The sequence below is a fragment of the Artemia franciscana genome, chromosome 4 (assembly GCF_032884065.1).
Source record: "Artemia franciscana chromosome 4, ASM3288406v1, whole genome shotgun sequence".
In the NCBI taxonomy this organism is placed as follows: domain Eukaryota; kingdom Metazoa; phylum Arthropoda; class Branchiopoda; order Anostraca; family Artemiidae; genus Artemia; species Artemia franciscana.
In genome coordinates this window covers 51,865,882-51,888,643 of record NC_088866.1, presented here as the reverse complement: position 1 = coordinate 51,888,643, position 22,762 = coordinate 51,865,882, and the positions used below count along the sequence as shown (strand labels likewise).

At 33.6% G+C, this 22,762-nt stretch overlaps 2 protein-coding genes across 3 annotated transcripts in view; one reads left to right on the top strand and one right to left on the bottom strand.

Annotated features, from left to right (window-relative positions):
• Positions 1–13,603, top strand: part of LOC136026566 (WD and tetratricopeptide repeats protein 1-like) — a 54,566-nt gene extending 40,963 nt beyond the window's left edge. For both annotated transcript variants that reach the window (XM_065703258.1, XM_065703259.1), the window contains exon 12: positions 13,325–13,603. In XM_065703258.1, the coding sequence (XP_065559330.1) occupies positions 13,325–13,495 (171 nt within the window). In that variant the 3' untranslated portion in view covers positions 13,496–13,603. The remainder of the gene's footprint in view (positions 1–13,324) is intronic.
• An 8,428-nt stretch (positions 13,604–22,031) lies between these two features.
• LOC136026565 (spatacsin-like) overlaps positions 22,032–22,762 on the bottom strand; it is a 126,664-nt gene continuing 125,933 nt past the window's right edge. Inside the window, exon 22 of the mRNA XM_065703257.1 lies at positions 22,032–22,238. Coding sequence (XP_065559329.1) covers positions 22,049–22,238 — 190 coding nt within the window. The 3' untranslated portion in view covers positions 22,032–22,048. The remainder of the gene's footprint in view (positions 22,239–22,762) is intronic.

Here is a 22,762-nt window from a genome sequence, read left to right as displayed (position 1 = left end):
ATACACACATGCCTATAGGGTTTCGGCGCTTTAAATTCCCTACCCAGGCAAGTGGCGTTATATAGTTGTTTTTATTAATAAAAAAAAGTATCGCATCGTGTCATAGAGCAGTGGTTTTCTACCTTTTTTACCATTGCCGTGCCTAGGCTGTGCATCCCCGTCCTTAATATTCTGGATAATCTACAACCTTTGGATAATGTAACGGCCCACAGCCTTAGAAGACTATTCTGCCACTACACCGCTCTAACTAGAGATTAGTCACACACATGTTGAATGTATATATGCAAATCCCGAAAAAACAATAAAAGCCATTTATGTGAATTTACATCATTGTGATGTTGCGAAATCTATCAATTTATTGTTATGACGACATACTCAAAATTTCACTGCATAATTAAGAAAACCTCGTGGTATTTTCAGGGAATCAATGCTCTAAAATTGATATTTTAGTGTTGCTTTGAGACTTTATAGTCTAAATTGAAATTAAAGTTGCAATTTACTGCAACTATTTATTGGTTGGATTAGTTGGTTAATCATTAGATAATCATGCTAGGTTTTGGTGAGGACAACAGATAGGGGAATGTCCTACAGATATGTAGAGCACCTTCATAGGAAAAACTGACCAAGAAAGATCTTTTCCCTAGGGGTCCATAATAGAAACTGAGGCACCCTCTCCTGGGGTCATAAATACAGGTGGAGGAGGAAGAAGGCCCCTCAAACATACACCCAACAGGGCTCACTGGCGTGTCCACACGTCACATGAGTTACAAACCTTCCCCCCGTAGTGGGTTAAATTGCATGGTGATGCAGAACATCATCGTGGGAGGATCCTCTATAGGAGGACAACTGCGGCAGGGCGTAAGATCCAGATTTATGGACAACGGCCTCTGTAAAGGGCTGCCTCGACCCTTTCGGGGTACCTGCAAGACTGGGAGACTTGCGGTCAAGTTTTCGCACTTGAGGAGTGGCGCCCCCTGAGGAAATTATAGCCTTGTAAACAACACAGCACTCGCACGGGATTCTGATTATTGGATATTCTTCTGGCTTGGTTTGTTTTGATGGGCGTTTTCGGGCTGAAAAACCTCTTCCTAGCTAATTTATCTACTATGGACTGCCTCCCCGTAGTAGCATATATTTGTAGGCATGAATATATAATGAGTCGGAGGTAATAGGCTTGGGACTGTCTGTACATGATTTCGACTCTTGTTGATAGAAGAGCATCGCCAAGTGCTGAAAACCATGTTGTGACCAAGATGGGCCCAGGATTGCACAAAGCCTCCAACTTGCTGGAGGTCCCAGGGACTTCTTGCTGTCCGGTTCTAAGCCGGCTTAAGCGCTTCGGTGTAGACTTGAGAAGATATGTTGGTCCCCGTCCTGCACTGGTATCCAGGATCAATGCTTTTCCTGAGGCCAAAATAATTTTAAAGATGTAAAGAACATGAAAATTGGAACTTGGAATGTTACGACGTTAAAAAATGACTATCGCATCGACATTTTGACTGACGAATTCAGACGGTTTGAACTGGATTTATTAGGAGTTTCAGAAACTCATATCCCAGGGGTAGGAAGCATGAAATTAGCTGACATAGAATTTGTTTCCTCAGGCAGGAAGGATGGGGTACATAGACAGGGAATAGGGCTCATGATGAATAAGGAAGCTGCTAAGTCTTGTTTAGGCTGGGAAGGTATTAATAATAGAATACTAATTCCTCATTTTATGACTAAAAAGTTCAGGGTGTCAGTTATAGAAGTATATGCCCCTGTTGAACCAACTGATGGAGATACTAGTGACTCAGATGAATTTTACTTACAGTTACAGGAGCAAATAGACAGGGTACCAGGTAGAAATATGGTGTTTTTGCTAGGAGATTTTAATGCCCAGGTTGGTAGAAATGGGGATGGATAGTATCCTAGCCTAGGTAAATTTGGTCTAGGAAAAGAAAACAGTAATGGCTATAGACTTTTGCAATTTTGGAGGTATAACAACCTAGCTATAACCAATACGGTGTTTGGTCACAAAATGGCCCATAAGTTGACAAGGTATTCACGTGATGGTAAGACAGCAAACCTTATTGATTATGTTATTGTAAACCGAAGACTAGCAGGATAAGTACAAGATACTAGGGTCTATAGGAGTGCTGTTATTGATGTTAAAAGTAAAGATCACCATCTAATAGTGTCTAAGGTTAATTTAAAGCTGAAATTTCGGAAGGGTAACTACCTCCCGGAAAGTTATGATGCTGGTAGACTCCTGGATAAAAATTTGAGAAAAAACTTCCAAGAACATTTGAATATTCAACTTGAGAGTTAAAATTTGACAATGTGGAAGACGGATGGAATAATTTTAGAAAAACAATTTGTGAAGTTGCTGATGGTGTCTTAGGGAAGAGTGCTAAGACTGCAACTAGGAATGTTAATGAAAAAGCTTTAGGTTTAATAGAGAGTAGAAGGGGTTTGTACAAGAATCATCTGAGTGATAGGTCGTATGAAAACAAAAGGAATGTGAAGAAAGTGGAGGAAACATTAAAACATGAACTAAGGAGATATGAAGTGGAGGCCATGGATAAAATTGCTGAGGATCTGGAAGATGTGGCAAGACCACATAATAGTAAAATATTATACTGGCATGTTAATAAATTAAAAGGGAGTAGACAATCCGGACAAGTCCCAGTTAAAGATAGAAATGGGACCACAATTAGTAATAAGGGAAAAGGTAAAGAAAGATGGGTTTTGAGAATGTGCTAAACCGAGATACAGTTGCAGGAAAAGATATAGATGAGAATAAAAAAGTTTGTGATACCTTGATTGTGAAGGAAGATCTGTTTAGTGAGGAAGAATTGGCGACAGTAATAAAAGGATTAAAAAATAATAAGGCTATAGGTGCTGATAGTATGATAAATGAGTTTCTTAAATATGGTGACTCTGAGGTTAGGAATAAGCTACTGAAGATTATGAACATGATTTTTGAATAAAGGGGAATTACCTAATGGTTTTAGGAAAACCTTAATTAAACCACTGTATAAGAAAGGTGACAAGAGTGAATGTCGTAATTATCGAGGGATTAGTCTGGTCTCTGTAGGTTGCAAATTACTGAGTAATATGATACTTTTTAGACTGAGAGATGCTGTAGACAAAGTTTTAAGGGAAGAACAATTCGGTTTTAGAAAAGGTAGAGCATGTGTTGACCAAGTTTTCACTCTTAGGTTAATAATTGAGAAGTCACTTCGTTGTCAAACACCTTTGGTCCTCAGTTTTACCGATTATGAGCAAGCTTTCGAATCTGTTGATAGAAGAATGTTTGCAAAGGTCGTATCCTTGTATGGTATACCAGAAAAATACATTAAAGTGATTGGTACTACGTTCCAAAATAATACTGCTGCGGTTAAGTTCGGAAATGAGCTTAGCAACTGGTTTTGTATTAAATTAGGAGTTAAACAGGGTTGTGTTCTATCCCCCTTTATATGGATCATTTTGATGGATTTCGTCTTAATGAACACAGGAAAGGCAATTGGAGACCACGGAATCAAATGGGGAGGAAAAACGCTCCTGGACTTAAATTATGCTGCTGATTTAAGCATCCTAGATTAGTGGAATTAAAATTAACCCACTAGATGAGTGGGATTAAAATTTTTTAAAATAAATAACTTAGTGATATGATACTCTATAGACTGAGAAATGGGGTGGACAATGGTTTAAGAGAAGAACAGTGCAGTTTTAGAAAAAGCAGAGGATGTGTCGACCAAATATTCACTCTTAGGTTAATAGTTAAGACGTGCCTTAGTTGTCAAACACCTTTGGTCCTCAGGTTTATAGATAATGAGCAAGCGTTCGATTCTGTTGATAGATAAACTTAAGCAAAGGTCTTATCCTTGTATGGTATACCAGACAAACACATAAAAATTATTAGAGCTATGTGCCAGAATAACACAGCTGCGGTTAAGGTAGGAAATGAGGTTAGCAACTGGTTTTGTATTAAATCAGGAGTTATGCAGGATTGTGTTCTATCCCCCTTTGTATGGATCGTACTAATGGACTTTGTCTTAAGGAGCAACGGAAAGGCAATGGAAGACCACGAAATTAAATGAAGATGGAAAACTCTCCTGGACTTAGATTATGCTGATGATTTAAGCATATTAGATGAAAGTGTGAGCAAAATGAATGAATTTTTAGAGGTTTTGCGAGTTCAGGGTGCTAGAATAGGTTTGAAAATTAATATTAAAAAGACTAAGTCACTAAGGCTAGGAATAAGTGAAGATGAAAAGGTAACGTTGGATGACAAAAAAATTGATCAGGTGTGCAGCTTCACTTACCGTGGTAGTATTATTAGTAAAGAGGGTGGGAGCAGTGAAGATATTAAAAGTAGAATAGCCAAGGCTCCGGTTGTTTTTTCTTAGTTAAAAAAAGTTTGGAAGAATAGAAAGATAAGTCTGCAAACCAAGATTAGAATATTGGAAGCTACAGTGATAACAGTGGTCAAATATGGCTCTGAAGCATGGGCGCTCCGAAAATTTACTAGATGTTTTCCAGAGAAATTGCCTACGGATTGTTCTGAGTACCCGGCTGACTAACTGTGTTTCAAACAGTAGGCTGCACGAAAAATGTGGTTCAGTCCCGCTTTCTAGGGCTATAATTAAAGAAAGGTTGAGATGGCTAGGCCACGTTCTGCGGATGAAAGATGACAGATTGCCGAAGATTGTCCTTTTTGGCCAACTGTCTGTGGCTACACGAAAAGCAGGTCGTCCTTGTCTGGGTTGGGAGGATGTCATAAATAAAGATTTAAAGGAAATGGGAACTTCTTGGGAGGGTGTAAAGAGGGAGGCCTTGAATAGATTAGTTTGGAGGAGGAGCGTGCGTAGCTGTGTTGCCCTCAGGCGGCTTGGGGCTGCAGTGAGTTATTCGTAGTAGTAGTAGCATTAGTAGTAGTTATCTTTATTCTATTTTACCTTATTTCTTTTTCCTATCTGTTTTTAGGCTGTGGAGTCCTCGATCAGGAGTTTGATCTTTTCTTAATCTTATTCTTTCTTTCTCTAAATTCAATATCCGATTTTACTCCTGTTTGTTCTATTCTATCTTTATTCAATTTTACCTTATTATTTTTTTCTATTTGTTTTTAGGCTGGAGTCCTCGACCAGAAGTTTCATTTTTTCCTCAATCTTATTCTTTATTTCTCCAATTTTAATATCCTATTTTACTCTATATTCATTTTATTTACCTTGTCCATAACGTAGTGGGGATAATCTCTTCTTTACAGACAGGTTGAATAAAGCTGGGTGGCGGCAGGTATCAATTTTCCCTCAGTTCTTGGTATAATTGAATGGAGCTTCCAGAATTTCTTCTCTATACGCCAGGATAACTAACAATTAGTCTAATACCCTGTCAAAACAGGGTATTAGACTCATTTCTAGATTTCTTGTCACCCGACTGCGAGGTGGCAGAAATGTCTTTAGCGTAAATAACATCTTTCTGTTTATTTATTGGTAAAGATGTGTTTGGTATTTTCTTTAGATGAGTTTTTCTTTTCAAGAAATGCTCTTGTAAGACCAGAGAATCGTCTTCTTTCTGAAACAAAACCCAGACTTCACATAGTAGCGTCACTTGTTTGTTTTTGCTTGATCACTGATAATGCATCAACAAAAATTTGTGTCAGTTTCTTTTCGTCTATATGATGGACCTCCTATCGTTTCAGTTTTAGCTATAAAAAAAAATCATGTTGGTGAATATACGGATAGTTTCTGTTTTGCATCTGGGTTGAAAATTCGTTTCTTTGGTCGGTAGAACTATGTTTTAAATAAACAAAAACTTTCTGAAATTTTTCGGTAAAAATGCGTGATTAGTATTACTTTGAACGTTTATTCAAAAGTTTAAATTTTTTCCTCGAGAAATTATCTTGGAAAACTTAACAAAATTTGGATTTTAATCAGAAACACAGAAATGACCTGCCGGAATGATGTCATGACCTTTTTGAGAAGGAACATCCGATTTTCAGACAGATGTAACGTAACGTCGCTTGTTTATTTTCGCATGATCAATAATAATGTTTTCCTAGCCTAACGGTTTTAGTAAGAAAATATGTCGTGTTGGTGAATGGGCGGATCGCTTCTGTTTGAATCTTAGTTTAAATATTTGCTTTTCCTGCCGGTAGAACTGGGTTTTAAATAACCAGAAGACCCATTGGCAATATTTTTTTCAAAGAAGTGGACTTTTTGTCTAAAATATGTTTCAGATAGAAATGCTTTAGATAAGGTTTTGTTTCAAAGAGAAAATTCAAAAAGAAAATTAATCAATGTGTTAAATCAATGTGGCCAGTTAGTGGCCAAATTTTGTAAAACCTTTAACATTGTTATGTTAAAGCTTATTGAAAGCATTGGCTTACTTAAGACTAGTACTCAAATTTTAAATTTTTAGCTGACGTCAAGAATATTTTAAGTTGCAATAAATATTTTGATAAAGGCTAGCTGATTTAATCTGTTTGAGCCGTTTTTTTTTTTTTTCTTTTTGGATTTGAAAAAACAGTTTTACCCCAGAACCCATCATAGCTCGATTATTACCTGAAAATTAAGTTTAGTGAAGATGAATTTTCCTGAAAGCTAGTATGTCCTATCCTAGTGGATTGGCGAGCTGGACTTGGGATAATTTGTTCGAGAGGACGAGGGTTCGCATCCTAGTGTGCCCAACTATTTGGTTTGGGAAGGGGGTCAGTGGCGTGACTCTGTAAGCACAGCCAGAGTCGACCCAGCTCTAAATGGGTACCTGGAAAAATCTGGGGAAGGTAAACAGGAAGGGTGTGCAAAAAGCACAGGATGACTGGCCCTCATTTCTCTATTAAAATTCCTGGCTGAAGGGCCTTGAGACGGAGATCTGCACCGCTGGTTTGGACCTTAAGGGTCTAGTGCCGCGTCCTTTACCTTTTTTTTCTTACCTGAAAATCACGATTTTCTAAGATTTCCGATTGGTTGAAATTTATGAAGGTTTACCTCAGTATCATGTTTTGTCAGCATTGCCATATTGAACCGTGATAATAAATCGACAAAATAATTGGTTAAAGTTGGCAACACTTTGTGTCTGTAGAAGTTGTTGATTCCCAAAGGCACTTACACCTTAAAAGAAAAGTTATATGTTCTCAAAGTTTTTCGTTCATTTTTTTTTTTTAGATATATCCTATATGGTTGCAGATGTTTCCACTTAAGCAATTCTAACAGTCAGAATTGATTTTCTCTGTTGTTGCCACTTTAAAATTCGTTTTTTAAAATACAGGAAATGGACATTTTTTGGTTATTTTAATTTGAAATTGTTGTAACCCTTAATAATTAATTTAATATTAGATTCGTTGTATAATGATTAATTGATTGGCAAATGTATTATGTAGTTGAAATAATTAAATGTTTTTGATTGTTTTAGAATAGCTTATATAAACATAGTGTTGGTCTTGACTGGTAAAATTGTTTGTTTGTTAGAATCACCATTTTTCTGTTTCTACAACGAGTTACAAAAAAAAAAAAATCAGAGGGGTGGCCTAAGATATAATTTTTTTTTTGCTAGAAAGTCTTGAATTTTTACCGAATATCACTCGTCCTTCTAATTTTTTTTTTTTTTTTTTTTTTTTTTTTTTTTTTTTTTTTTTTTTTTTTTTTTTTTTTTTTTTTTTTTTTTTTACGAAAAGTGGTACAGAGGTCTTCTGTCCCTTCACGGACGACCTTGCACACAACATAGCTTAAATAGAAAATAAAGACAGGAGAAGTAGAATCATACAGAAAGATTATTTATTGACACACTAATCTACAAAGCGTAAAAGATGTATTTCACCTAGTTTTTAGTTTTATTTTATGATAGTTTGGAATTTTCATTTAGCCTTATTCCAGCTTAGAAAAGCTATGGCTATTTTTGGACCAATAAGAAAAGTTTAACGTTTTGAGTCACTTTAGGCCCCTCCCACTTTACAGTTTTAAATTTCTCTCGGTTTTTCTTCTCTTTTTTTTCTTTTATTTTTTTTGTTCATTGTACTCCGTTTTGTTCCATGTGGAAAATACGGGTAATAAATATTTTACTTACTTACAATGGAACCCGGAATAGTTATAAAATTTTGCAGTATATTGTCTACAAAATGTAGTTGGTCTGATTCTATGCTTAGTGTAGGTTTAAACTAATAACTAATACTAACTATATAAGACAATAACAAGCTGTTAATCAAATAAGATATATCTGAATTATCTTCTGCTGAATCGTTGCCTATAGCTGCAGTCTCTGGACATACGCTTTTTAGGCTTAAGAGAGCAGCCAAGGAGTCAATTGACCACGAATTCCCCAAAAAGAAATGACAGGGCTAATTAGAAATTATTTATAATTACTAACGAACTTGTATTAATTAGATAAAATAGATGGTTATCTATCTATATATAAAAATAAGTTGTTTGTCTGTGTGTCTGTCTACTGACGTCATGTTTGTGTGTCGACTGACGTCATGTTTGTCGACTGACGTCATTATAAGGATTGAGCATTATTCCGTCATGAAGTTGTTTGTCGACTGACGTCATGTTTGTCGACTGATGAAATTACAGACCGGGACACCGAGACACAAATGACGACCGGGATACCGGGAATATAAATGACAACCAGGACACTCAAAGAGAAATTAAAGACTGGGACACCGGGACACAATTAACGACCGGGACACAGGGAATATAAATGACGACCGGGACACAGGGACACAACTACAACGAGGACGCCGGGGGGCACAGGGGGGATATATAAATGACGACCGGGGGACACAACTACAATGGCGCGTAACTAATATGGCGCGAAAAAAGCTAAAAAATGAAAAAACCTAAAAAGAAAAAAACTTTAAAAAAAGGAAAAAAATAAAAAAGGCAAAAAACTAAAAAGAAAAAATGCTAAAAAGACTAAAAAAAGCTGCAAAACTAAAAAAAGAAAAACTACAAAAGAAACTATATCTGTATATATAAAAATAAGTTGTATGTATGCAAGTTTGTTTGTTTGTGGGTTTGCATATGGCGTCATTATAAGTATATAAGGGTTTGTATATGACGTCATTATAAGATGACATTACAGACCGGGACACCGGGACACAAATAGCGACCGGGACACAGGGAATATAAATTACGACCAGGACACTCAAAGAGAAATTACCGACCGGGACACAAATGACGACTGGGACACAGGGAATATAAATGACGACCGGGACACAGGGAATATAAATGACGACCGGGACACAGGGATACAACTACAATGGGGACGCCGGGGGGCACAGGGGGATATATAAAGGATGACGGGGACACAGGGAATGTTTGATTAGCAATCACCATCAACAAATCTCAAGGGCAATCATTAGAATAATGAGGTATTAGATCTGAATATGGATTGGTTTTCCCATGGACAATTGTATGTTGTATGTTCAAGAGTCGGTAAACCTGACAATCTATTTATGTGCACAGACAATGGGACAGCGAAGAATGTTGTATATTCGTAAGTTTTACGTAGTTAAAAACATGTATATATATATATATATATATATATATATATATATATATATATATATATATATATATATATATATATATATATATATATATATATATATCTATATATATAAAAATAAGTTGTCTGTGTGTGGATCTGTGGATGGATCAGGTGACGTCACCTGAAAAAACTGGATCAGGTGACAAAACTGAAAACTGAAAAAACTAAAAAAAGGCAAAAACTACAAAAAAAATAAAAACTAATAAAAAAAATAAAAAAGCTAAAAAACTAAAAAAACTAAAAAAAGGCAAAAACTACAAAAAAAAATAAAAACTAATAAAAAAGCTAAAAAACTAAAAAAACTAAAAAAAAGGCGAAAACTACAAAAAAAACTAAAAACTAATAAAAAAAATAAAAAAGCTAAAAAACTAAAAAAACTAAAAAAACTAAAAAAAGGTAAAAAACTAAAAAAACTAAAAACTAAAAAAAACTAAAAAAAAGGAAAAAACTGAAAAATAAGCTAAAATAAAGGTAAAAACCAATAAAAAACTAAAAAAACTAAAAAAAGGTAAAAAACTAAAAAAAACTAAAAAAAAGGAAAAAACTGAAAAATAAGCTAAAATAAAGGTAAAAACCAATAAAAAACTAAAAGAAAAACTGAAAAAACTAAAAAAAGGCAAAAACTACAAAAAAAACTAAAAACTAATAAAAAAAATAAAAAAGCTAAAAAACTAAAAAAACTAAAAAAAGGCAAAAACTACAAAAAAAACTAAAAACTAATAAAAAAGCTAAAAAACTAAAAAAACTAAAAAAAGGCAAAAACTACAAAAAAAACTAAAAACTAATAAAAAAAATAAAAAGCTAAAAAACTAAAAAAACTAAAAAAACTAAAAAAAGGTAAAAAACTAAAAAAACTAAAAACTAAAAAAAACTAAAAAAAAAGGAAAAAACTGAAAAATAAGCTAAAATAAAGGTAAAAACCAATAAAAAACTAAAAAAAAAACTGAAAAAACTAAAAAAAAGGCAAAAACTACAAAAAAAACTAAAAACTAATAAAAAAAGTAAAAAAGCTAAAAAACTAAAAAAACTAAAAAAAGGTAAAAAACTAAAAAAAACAAAAAATAAAAAAAACTAAAAAAAAGGAAAAAACTGAAAAATAAGCTAAAATAAAGGTAAAAACCCATAAAAAACTAAGAAGAAAAAAAGGAAAAAACTAAAAAAAATTTTCATCTAAAAAACTAAAAAAAAACTAAAAAAGGTAAAAACTAAAAGAACTAAAAAAGAAAAAAATAAATGACGACACTCAAAGAGAAAGCGACCAGGACAAAAGGAATGTTCGATTAGCAATCAACAAAGCACCGGGACACAGGGAGTATAAATGACGACCAGGACATAAGTAAAAAAAAAAACTAACAAAACTAAAAAGAAGGTAAAAACTAAAAAAAAACTAAAAACTAATAAAAAAGCTAAAAAACTAAAAAAACTAAAAAAAGGCAAAAACTACAAAAAAAACTAAAAACTAATAAAAAAATAAAAAAGCTAAAAAACTAAAAAAACTAAAAAAAGGTAAAAAACTAAAAACTAAAAAAAAACTAAAAAAAAGGAAAAAACTGAAAAATAAGCTAAAATAAAGGTAAAAACCAATAAAAAACTAAAAAAAAAACTGAAAAAACTAAAAAAAGGCAAAAACTACAAAAAAAACTAAAAACTAATAAAAAAAGTAAAAAAGCTAAAAAACTAAAAAAGCTAAAAAAACTAAAAAAAGGTAAAAAACTAAAAAAAATAAAAAAAAACTAAAAAAAAGGAAAAAACTGAAAAATAAGCTAAAATAAAGGTAAAAACCAATAAAAAACTAAAAAGAAAAAAAGGAAAAAACTAAAAAAAATTTTCATCTAAAAAACTATAAAAAACTAAAAAAGGTAAAAACTAAAAGAACTAAAAAAGAAAAAAATAAATGTTCGATTAGCAATCAACAAAGCACCGGGACACAGGGAGTATAAATGACGACCAGGACATAAGTAAAAAAAAAAACTAACAAAACTAAAAAGAAGGTAAAAACTACAAAAAAGAAAAGAAAAAAAACTAAAAACTAATAAAAAAACTAAAAAATCTAAAAATCTAAATAAACTAAAAAAGAAAAAAAAAGGAAAAAAATAAAGGAGAAAAACAAAACTAAAAAACGAATGTATATACAGACCGGGACACCGGGATACAAATGACGACCGGGACACAGGGAATATAAATGACGACCGGGACACAGGGACACAACTACAACGGGGACACCGGGGGAAACAGGGGGATATAAATGACGACCGGGACACCGGGACAGGGAATGGTCGATTAGCAATCACCATCAACAAAGCTCAAGGGCAATCATTAGAATCATGAGGTATAGATCTGAATACAGATTGTTTTCCCATGGACCATTATATGTTGCATGTTCAAGAGTCGGTAAACCTGACAATCTATTTATATGCAAAGACAATGGGACAGCAAAGAATGTTGTATATTCGCAAGTTTTACGTAGTTAAAACCATATATATATATATATATATATATATCTATCTATATTCACAGGTGGGACATAGGGACACAACTACAATGGCGCGTAACTATTATGGCGCGTAACGACTTACGCGCGCGGGGGGGCTTGGGGGGGGGGGCGCGAAGCGCCCCCACCAACTAGGTGTTGGGGTGGCGCGAAGCGCCACCCCAACAGCTAGTATATATATATATATATATATATATATATATATATATATATATATATATATATATATATATATATATATATATATATATTCACAGGTGGGACACAGGGACACAACTACAATGGCGCGTAACTAATATGGCGCGAAAAAGCTAAAAAAAGAAAAAACCTAAAAAGAAAAAACTTAAAAAAAGGAAAAAAATAAAAAAGGTAAAAAACTAAAAAGTAAAAAACACCGGGACACAAATGACGACCGGGACACAGGGAATATAAATGACGACTGGGACACAGGGACACAACTACAACGGGGACGTCAGGGGGCACAGGGGGATATATAAATGACGACGGGGACACGCAATGGGACATCGAAGAATGTTGTATATTCGCAAGTTTTACGTAGTTAAAACATATATATATATCTATCCATATTCATAGGTGGGACACAGGGACACAACTACAATGGCGCGTAACGGCTTACGCGCGGGGGGGTAAGCGCCCTCACCAACTAGGTGTTGGGGTGGTGCGAAGCGCCACCCCAACAGCTAGTATCAAATAATAATTACTTGAGAACCAGCATTTTTTTTTTTATTCTTCAGTTGCTCAAAGCAAGCCAGTTTTACTGTATGAAGAAACTCAGAAGTGAGAAAAAAAATTGCTAAGAAATGGGAGATCAAAGAAAGTAAAATCCAAGAAGAAGAAAAACAACAAAAGCGATTAACATATGGAAGCGTTATTTGATTGAATAAGAAACATCCAATTTTACTAATGAACTGTATATCGGATTTTTTTTCATTTTTATTCTGTTTTTCTTTGTCTCTTAATGTTTGGAACGTCAATATATTTTAACGTTTTTTTTTTATAGATCTTGTCCACATAAACAAATTATTGGCAATATATTTATTTTATTTAAATTTGACTGGCCCAATCTTCTTTTTATTTTTTCTTCTTTTCGATTTCTTTTCATGATTGATCGGTTTAGTTTTAGATCTTTCATGGTTCACAACATTAGGCCCTTCATTTATTTTTTATTTATTTAGAGTCTATGTTGCCATGATTTAGTAAATTTTGCATTCATAATAGTTTTTTGTTGTATATTTTTGATGAATTATATTCTTTTTTTAAACTATCGTTTTTTTTTAGAATTTTGAAAATGAAAGGCTTGTGAAAGACTCTGTTAGCGCTGCTTTGGCAAACCAGCGACGCATGGAAGCAGATCCATTTCAAATGATGCTTCTGTCAATGGGCTACAACCTCCCTAGAGATGCAGAAGAGGAGGAAGAAGAAGCCCCACCTCAATGTCAGAACTCCTAATTTTGAAATCTCTTGTTCTTTTTCTTTTAATTCAAGTCTTTGCGAGAGTTTGTGTGTTTTTAAACTGAATACATTCTAAATTTACTGAATAAAAGAAATTACGTTGAACGCATGTGGTTTTTAAACTGACGGTTTTTTTTTTCTCTGGTAAAACGTTTTTGGTTCCTGAAGACGATACAACTATGACCAAAGACAGTATGACTCATATTATTGTAATCTGACGGGTAGGGGGAACAATTCTTCAGAGTTTTTATTGAAAACAGAACCGTCAATTCTCAACACTTGTGGTTGAATGTATAAGGGCTTATCTGAAAGCTAATTTCCACATACATGTTCTTTTTTAAGTAACAAGAGGTAATTAAAATAATGAACGAGGTTGCCAGTATACATATAAAATATTTTGAAAGCCGACTCGGCTCAATAGTAACCGAAAATCTAAAAGACGAAATTTCGATATCAATGAATATATAAAAAAAAAAAAGATTATTATAGTGATGCAAAATCTGCAAAATTCATTAAATTTAGTTTTCCCCATTAAGGGTACAAGTCTGAGATAATTTGTCTGAATTTTGAAGAAGGGGAAAAATTCCCCCAAAATTCAAGGAATCTGCAAGAAAATTGCACACTCAGATTCAGCGTATCAGGGAAATTTACTGTAGAGGTTCCAAACTCCTATTTTCAAAAATATGGAATTTTTATTTATTGCTAGAGTATTTTGTAGATCACGTATGTGTGATCATTTCTTACAACTTGTTTTGTGTTTATCAGGTTTTTTGTTAAAAACTATTTAATGTTGGGTAACTACTAGCCAAGATTTGTCCTCAAATAGGTTACAGCTACCACTGCATCCACAGTTACCTTCAACATTTTTCCATGCCCTTTGCTTTTGCTGTTTGGATTGATCTTGTCACTATAACTGCTACATTTACTAGTTCTACTGTACTGTTATTACTATTACTTTGACTACTACATCTATTGAAACTACTCGTAAGACTAAGAGCAATTAAGATGAAAAGAATTATATGAATATACAGGCAGCATAGCTACAGATTGCAGCATATGAGAGAAGATCAGTTGGAATACCTTAAAACAAATAAGATTAGAAACGACACCGTGATTCGTTCTTTACTAGTCCTAAACAGTTGAACTTGTATAAACTTTTCTTGGATACTTGTATAACTATAACTTGTATAACATGTAGACTTGTATAACTTGTATCTTATATAAAAAGTATAAGGTACAAAAACAAGGCCATGCTCTTTGAAAGAAAAACAAGACAACACTCTGGAGAGGAAGCTACACATTCCATCGTATGAAAGAAGACCCTTTAACAAAAAATACCTTTTACCTTACCAAATAATACCTTTTACATTTACCTTTTAGAATACCTTTAACAAGTAAGATTCGAAACGGCAGTGTAGTTCATTCTTTACTAGTCTTAGCTTAGAAAAGGATGAAGTTTATTCTTCTGTTTTGTATCAATTTTATGACGTAAACTATATTATGATGTTATACAGTAAACTATGTTTCAAAGTGTTTTCGAACTTCTTACGGCAAGTAGGTGTTTTAAACTTACGATATATTTCCACAATAAAGCTTGGTCAACACTTTCATAGCCCGTGTCATCTGAGGGGACACACTAAAGCCAATTCTCGGCACTCCCTTTCAATGCTTGCTTTGCTCCACGAAGGAGGTCTAAACGATGTGAAAAAAGATTGCAGGGTTTTAGCTTCTCCTGGAAGAGCGAAAGACGGATTCAAAAGCTGAAATAATTTGTACATTCACCTTCAAATGGGAATCTTTTCTTAATTTGTGTTACTGCTTGTTTGTTGAATTACCTGGCCATACTCTTGACTTTTTCGCTGCTTTCAGCGAATTGGGTATCAGACATCAAATCCAAACCAAGATACAACTAGTCAAGGCTAAGGTAATTGTCTTCGTTGACCACGTCTACATCCTTGATATTTTTTGGGGGGGCTCCGAAGGTAGGAAGCAGCAAGGAAATTCATACAGAATGTCTTCACTGCAGATTCTACTTTTTTGCGACTTAAAAAATGGGCACCTCACTCTGAAAAAGCATATTGAATTCATTGAGTATTGCAAGAACATATTCTACAACCTTCATCAGTATCTGCTTACAGGGATTCCTTAGCGTCGATAAAAACTGGTCGTTGTCATGCGACAGGTCTTTAACTGCTAAAGCCGCCAACTAAAAATTCAAAGTGTCCCCTTGCTCTAGCAGGCCTATTGGAGTTTGTTGGAAAAAAACCGTCGTTTAGGAGCAGGAGCAACCAACTTTCTTTCAAAACTTAGGTGAATATTTGAAATTACTCGTATGCATGTATTCGCATGGCACTGGGCCTAAAATTTGAAGTTACGTTTCAGCAAAAGTCCTCAAGTCCTTCAGGCAGCTTTTTGCAGGCATATTGAGCACACAAATGGGAAAGATGGCACGAGCACTTCACTACCCAAGCAGGGGCGTAGTGCCAACGTTTTTATTGGGTGGGAGGCAAGAATTTTATTCGAGTGCTACTGACCTGAAGACGCTACTTGGTTTTAAACTCAAATTGATTACACAATACGTAATAAACAATGAACACACATTAAATAAACATAAAATTAAGAACTGGAGATCAAGCTTTTACTAAGATTATATGAAATTAGTTGCTGCAGGCATAGTTTACACAATATTATAGACAATAGTATAGTTTAAAAAAGCTTTTGCATTGGCTAAGGTGAAATCTATATACATTCGATTTTTTTTCAGCAGGCTTCACCAGTAATATTGCAGAACCTATCCCACTCCACTTTCCCAATCTCCTATCCCAGCACAGTATGCTCTATCTTAGAGCTGAACCAAGCACCATTCTAACAGCCCCGTGTATTGTGCTATTCGGTTGCACGCAATTTTGTACAGATTTTGACTCTATAAGATAAAATTTGTTGTGTTAAACTTTTACTATTCGTGATTCATTGAAATATTATTTATGAATTTTATATAATTTTTATATTATTTATTATTTACTTATTTTATATTATCTATTATAGTTTATATTTTTTATGTTCGGTTGTGAGGTGTGTGTTTGTTTCTGTGTTTGTGCTGTTGCATTGGCGTTTTTTTTTTTACTATATAAAATTAACTTACTATACGCACAAACATGTTACGAAAGTTGTAGAATTCTATGTTTTCTGTTTCAATTGCCAACAGTGCAAGTGAAGATAATCTTTCTTGCCCCGTGGTGTTGTGGCAGTACGTCTTCAACCATCGAAGGCAAGAACTAGTTTCAATAGCAACAAAAGCGTAATACCATTCAATACTCGGGATTTTAGGTTCCTAGATCTCTGTAGATCTGAATTCCTTTGGCACTGCCCTATGGGATAGCATAGACCAAGTATTAAATAATTGATCAAATAAATTAAATAATTTGTTTTTTACTATAACGTATTTCCAGCACTAGACTTGCCAACAAGAGCAAAATTCTCCCTGGTTGATGTTACGCTTAGCTTATATAAGAAGTAGATCACCTATGTCCTTGATGATAAGACTTAAAGGTGGTATATTTGTATAAATATTGATGAGGAGGCGCAAAGGACCTCGCGTTTCTCGCGTTTTTTACATTAAAACGAGCTGAGATTAATTAAAAAACTTGTCTAGTTGAAGTAAAAGCAAGGTTGAAGCTTCAAACGAGCAACAGTTTTAAAGTTACTTAATGAAATATAGTCCCCCCCCCCCAAACAAAGCCACTGAACCCAAGGATACTTGGTTGTGATGAGCGTTGACAAACTATGACAACAGCCGATCATAGATTTAGTTGAATATGCACAAAAGCCAACCAAATTCCGTAAGTCAACGTCTCCCTTTTCCAGTGGCAAACATTGGCAAAACCTGCCGTGGTTTCTGGTCAAGAGAATATGTTGAGCATATCAACTTTGGTTTCTAAATCACCATAAGCAAAAGTGACGCAAATCTCCAGCTGTTTATCAGCAGACACGTCCATGGTTTCATCCAAGAACTATAGAAAAGCAGTACTGTTCAGCATGCCCACTAGGTCTTCCCTGAATTGTGGTCAAAGTGCCTGACTTACTCCGTTTGTCACTTTCTGTATGCCCGGAGCAAGCTTATTCAGTAGGTCAGGCCCTGGTAATGACTTTGGTAAGTTTGTGAGGTTGTCGCCTGCATAATTGAAGCATCCACAGAAACGGGTCAGTTTTTTTTAGTATATGTTTGCTTTTTTTATTACTATGTGGCTCATTTTTCAGTTTTCTCTGTCATCTTCACTTGATTTGGGAAAGTTGGCTCCAACTTTGCCCCACCCCCAAGATTTTGTCGAAATTACACTATTGTTTCGGATATTGATCTAGTGATCTACTAAGGATGTAGCTGCAAACCATGGACGGGATGACCTCTATTCCCTTTTGAATCAAAATACTGAACAAGGTTAAAAACATAAGTACATGTGCATCACATTTGCAAAAATAGAGAATTATCTAAAAAATAATCATATAAAAGGGAAAACACCGTAATTGAAAAAAAAAGATATCAAATGCAAGACACTGATTTGAAGGGGCTGGGAGAAGGAGCACACGGGAGGTGTTCTCGGAAACCTTCAGTTAAGGGTTTTGGAACACAATTGTTACAATGATATCGTTTTATACTTCCAAGCTTTTTACTTAAGAAGTGACAAGAAAAGTGTTGTTTTTAGTGCTAAATCGCACTTACAGTTGGTAGAATTGGTACTAATCACGTAGATATGAGCAATAGTTTTCAAATGAGTCACTAAACATCACTTAAAAGTTATGATAGCCCCAGCTTTTCCGTTTGAGACATGGCACCAAAAGTTCCGTTTTAGTGCCATTTGGGACTTGTAGATGCTGGAATTTATAGAAATAATGAAGATATGAACAATGTGTTTTATATAAGCTATTAAAAATATGTCTACGATGTTCTGGTAGGCTCACCCCTTGAGAAATGGCACAAAAAGTGCCATTTTTAGAGCCATGTGGCGCTTGCAGGTGGTGGAATTGAAAAAAAACCCAGCTAGATAGGAGAAATGGCTTTTGAATGAGTAATTTAGAATATCTCTATGATTTTCTGGTAATCCACTAGCCCAGGTAAAAAAAAAGAAAAAAAAAAAAGAAAAAAAAAAAAAAAAAACGGGAGACAGATCAGTGCTGCCAATACAAAAAAGTAATTTATCTTGTTGTTCAAAGTGAGGACCTTTAATTGTTCTATACAAACCTTCTCTCATCAATGACAAACCTCATCAAACGACAAACCTTGCTACATCTACGTGCTTTTGTAATTAACAAAACACAATATTTAAAATAAATTTTTTGACAAAAAAACTGCATCTTCATGTGCAAGATAACTGCATCATAACTGTAGCTTATAAATGATGCTAACAGTAAAAAATGATGATGTCAATTAAATTGAAGTCATCGTATAATAGAGTCCAATAGTACATTATAGGCCTATAAGTAAGATAAATCATGGATCAAAACTTTAACATTTGTTAAAAAACGAGAAATTATAATTAAAAAATAAAATATAATTAAAAAATAACCAAAGAAACGAGGGGGATTTTCAGCCAGTGAGTCAGTAAAGATATTTTTTTCTTTTAGCTAGTACAGCTATTTTATTCTTTAATGGTTACCCCATTAAACCCATTTAGAATATTATAAATAGTATATTAAAAATGGTCAAACGAGAAAGGCTCCCCTTTCTTTAGTTATTCCTATCATATATTCGGAGACTCGACGATCAACTTTGAAATTTCTTTGAAGAAATATAATATTTCTGTTTCTTTAAAAATTAATTAAAGGTTTGATGGTTTTTAATCGTGGGAAAGACAAAACAGACCCTATACTGATAGCAGTGTTTACAGAGTTACGTGTTTTTGTGAGAAGCTTTACACAGAACTCGTCAATTGTCGGGGGAACGACAACATTAACAAAAGCTCTAAATAAATAAATCTCTTAACTTTTTAAATAGAAATGATAGTTTTGATTATGCCTTGGCCCTCCATGTTTCTAAACATCGGATCATTTTTTGACGAGGCAATTATAATTTCCACAGTAAATGGTTTACCACAATCTTTTAGGAAAGTAACTGAAAAAAACCCATAAATATTGGTTTTGATTTAAACATACAAATGGTGATATTCATATCAACCCAATTCGCAATAACTTAATACTAAGAGAATAAAATAATATTCTTTCTCACTTTAAGCCTAGAACATTTAGCCGCACTAATAAAAGTCGGGTCAGTAGCCAATCTAAGGGGAGAATTCCTGCTCAATAAAATTTGTAAATAGTTTTCATTTAATCTGGCTTGGTTTTTCTTTTGTTTGATTTATTCATATCATATCAACCCAATTCGCAATAACTTAATACTAAGAGAATAAAATAATATTCTTTCTCACTTTAAGCCTAGAACATTTAGCCGCACTAATAAAAGTCAGGTCAGTAGCCAAACTAAGGGGAGAATTCCTGCTCAATCTAATTTGTAAATAGTTTTCATTTAATTTGGCTTGGTATTTCGTTTGTTTGATTTAGGGTTTCTTTTGCTTTGCTAGAGTTCACCACAAAAGGTTTCTTTTTGCAATACCAACCGAATTTGCAATAACTTAATACTAAGAGAATAAAATAATATTCTTTCTCATTCTAAACCTAGAACATTTGGCCACACTAATAAAAGTCAGGTCAGTAGCCAAACTAAGGGGAGAATTCCTGCTCAATCTAATTTGTGAATAGTTTTCATTTAATCTGGCTTGGTTTTTCGTTTTTTGATTTAGGGTTTCTTCTGCATTGCTGGAGTTCACCACAAAAGGTTTCTTTTTGAAGTTTGTGTTTTTATAGCACTGAAGACGGTTTGGAAGAGAGCCTTACGGAAATATGCGCTTTTATATTTTCATTTTGGGCAGAAAATCGTCCTATTTTTCTTGGTTATTTTGCAATTATATTTTCTGTGAGGTCTTAGAACGTATTACTTATGCTAAACATCACTTACACCCTTAGCCTAGAAAATTACGTATGCAGTACGAAAGCTGTCTAAGTATATGCTAACGAACAGGGCCGGATAAAGGGAGATTTGGCCCTATCGGGCCCTGAATTTCAAAGAGCTCCGGGTTACCATTAAAACAACAAAAAACATTTTGAAATTTAAAGCAAACTATTTTTGACGATAAGGGAAAAGTTATGCGGTATTCAAATAATTAAAAATATATTTAAATATATATATATATATATATATATATATATATATATATATATATATATATATATATATATATATATATATATATATATATATATATATATATACATATATATATATATATATATATATATATATATATATATATATATATATATATATATATATATATATATATATATATATATATATATATATATATATATATATATATATATATATATATATCAGAACAACTGAGATATCAACTGTCCAAGAATAGTCTGCTCCTTGTAAAATTAATTTTTCTGTCCAAGCACAAAAGTTATGGAGAATAAGGGATAGGATCCAATTGGATCCTTTAGGATTGGCGTTCTACTTGAACGCCAATTGGCGTTCTACTTCATTTATTTATCATAGCAGATAATTACATAGAAATCTTTTTAAAGTAATCCTTAGATCTAGCTTCCACCCGTTGAGGCTACGCGAACCCCCGATTTAGGCGGTGATTCTCTTACCTTACCTTAAGACCTTACCTTCGACCTTAGTTGCTCCTGTTTTTTTTTTTTTTTTTAGCACTTAAGACGGTTTGGAAGAGTACCTTACGGAAATAATACTTATACTAAACGTCACTTACACCCTTTCTAATTTAAAGCAAACTATTTTTGACGATAAGGGATAAGTTATGCGGTATTCAAATAATTAAAAATATAGTAATTTTTAGTTTGCACTGCTGGATGAGATTTATTAATACACTTATTATTATGTAATAATACTTTATCAAACAGTTCGTGATAACAAACTGTAAGTAAGGAGCGTCTCGGCTCGATAGCAATCAAAACTCTAAAAAATGGCATTTTAATATCAGTAGATACATCAAAACAGTAAACTTATTATTCTGATTCCAAATACAAAAGATTCATCAAGTTTAGTGCTATCAATCAAAAGTTACGAGCCTGAGAAAATTTACCTGATTTGTTAAATAAGGAATATTTCACAAATAAAACCCTAAAATTCAAGGAATCTTAATGACTATCACGCCATCATATTAAGCGTATCAGAAAACCGTACTGTAGAAGTTTCAAGCTCCTATATATAAAAATTTCCTACATACAGAACTTCAAAGCAATCTAGGGCAATGGATACAGCGAATCGGGATCCAAGAGAAAGGGAAATAAAGGGGAAAAAGGGGAACTTCTTTTCTTGACAAAAGTTTATTTGTTACATTTAACGGTTAAGATGCTTTTATTTATAAAAAAAATCAAATGGAAGAGTAACGAATCTTATCAAAAAAGAATAACCTAACATCACTATAACTTTTAAGCTTTTTCACAGCCACTTACAACCCTCTAAATAACTCATATTCGGTTCAAATTCAGGCAAACATCTTTCACAAAAGGAGACTCGTGATCGCCCTTCAATTTGGAGAGAATTTCAGAAAATTGCAACTTGGTTGCCAAATTGTACACTGTTGCCACATCATCAGCCATGGTTATTATTTTCTTCAATCTTTCCTTACTTTCGATAGAAAGTGTTGATACTTCATGGCTGTAAAATAAAATAGTCTTTTAACCTTTTTTAAAAAATATAACAGGTATGCTTGTCAATTGTCTCTAAGAACAGAGAATAAGGAAAGAAAGGGGTAAAATATATCCATGGATGCAAACAGCGTGAATTTTTAAGGGGGGTGGGGGAGGAGATTAAAAAAAACAAAAACATTGAGTTACTGTTAAGTGATAAACAGACGTTTGAAGGAGCTTCATTTTAGTTTAAGATAAATGTTATAACCATAACAAGTAAGCATTAAGATTTTAAAGCAGGACTCATAATTTGAACAATTATCTAATTATTTGAATGTACTGTTGTTTTGTAATTTATACAATTTTGATTTAGAAAGCCTCTTGAAACGCCTATTACAGCTTTAGCAGGGCATACTCTTGTTCACTGACCATTTGGTATTGTTTGAGGAAACAACAGCTATCTTTAATGATAAAGGTTTTATGCAATGGGTTAGGGAAGGCATAATAAACAGTTTCACAAATTTGGCTATTTACAGAAATGCAAGCAGTTTG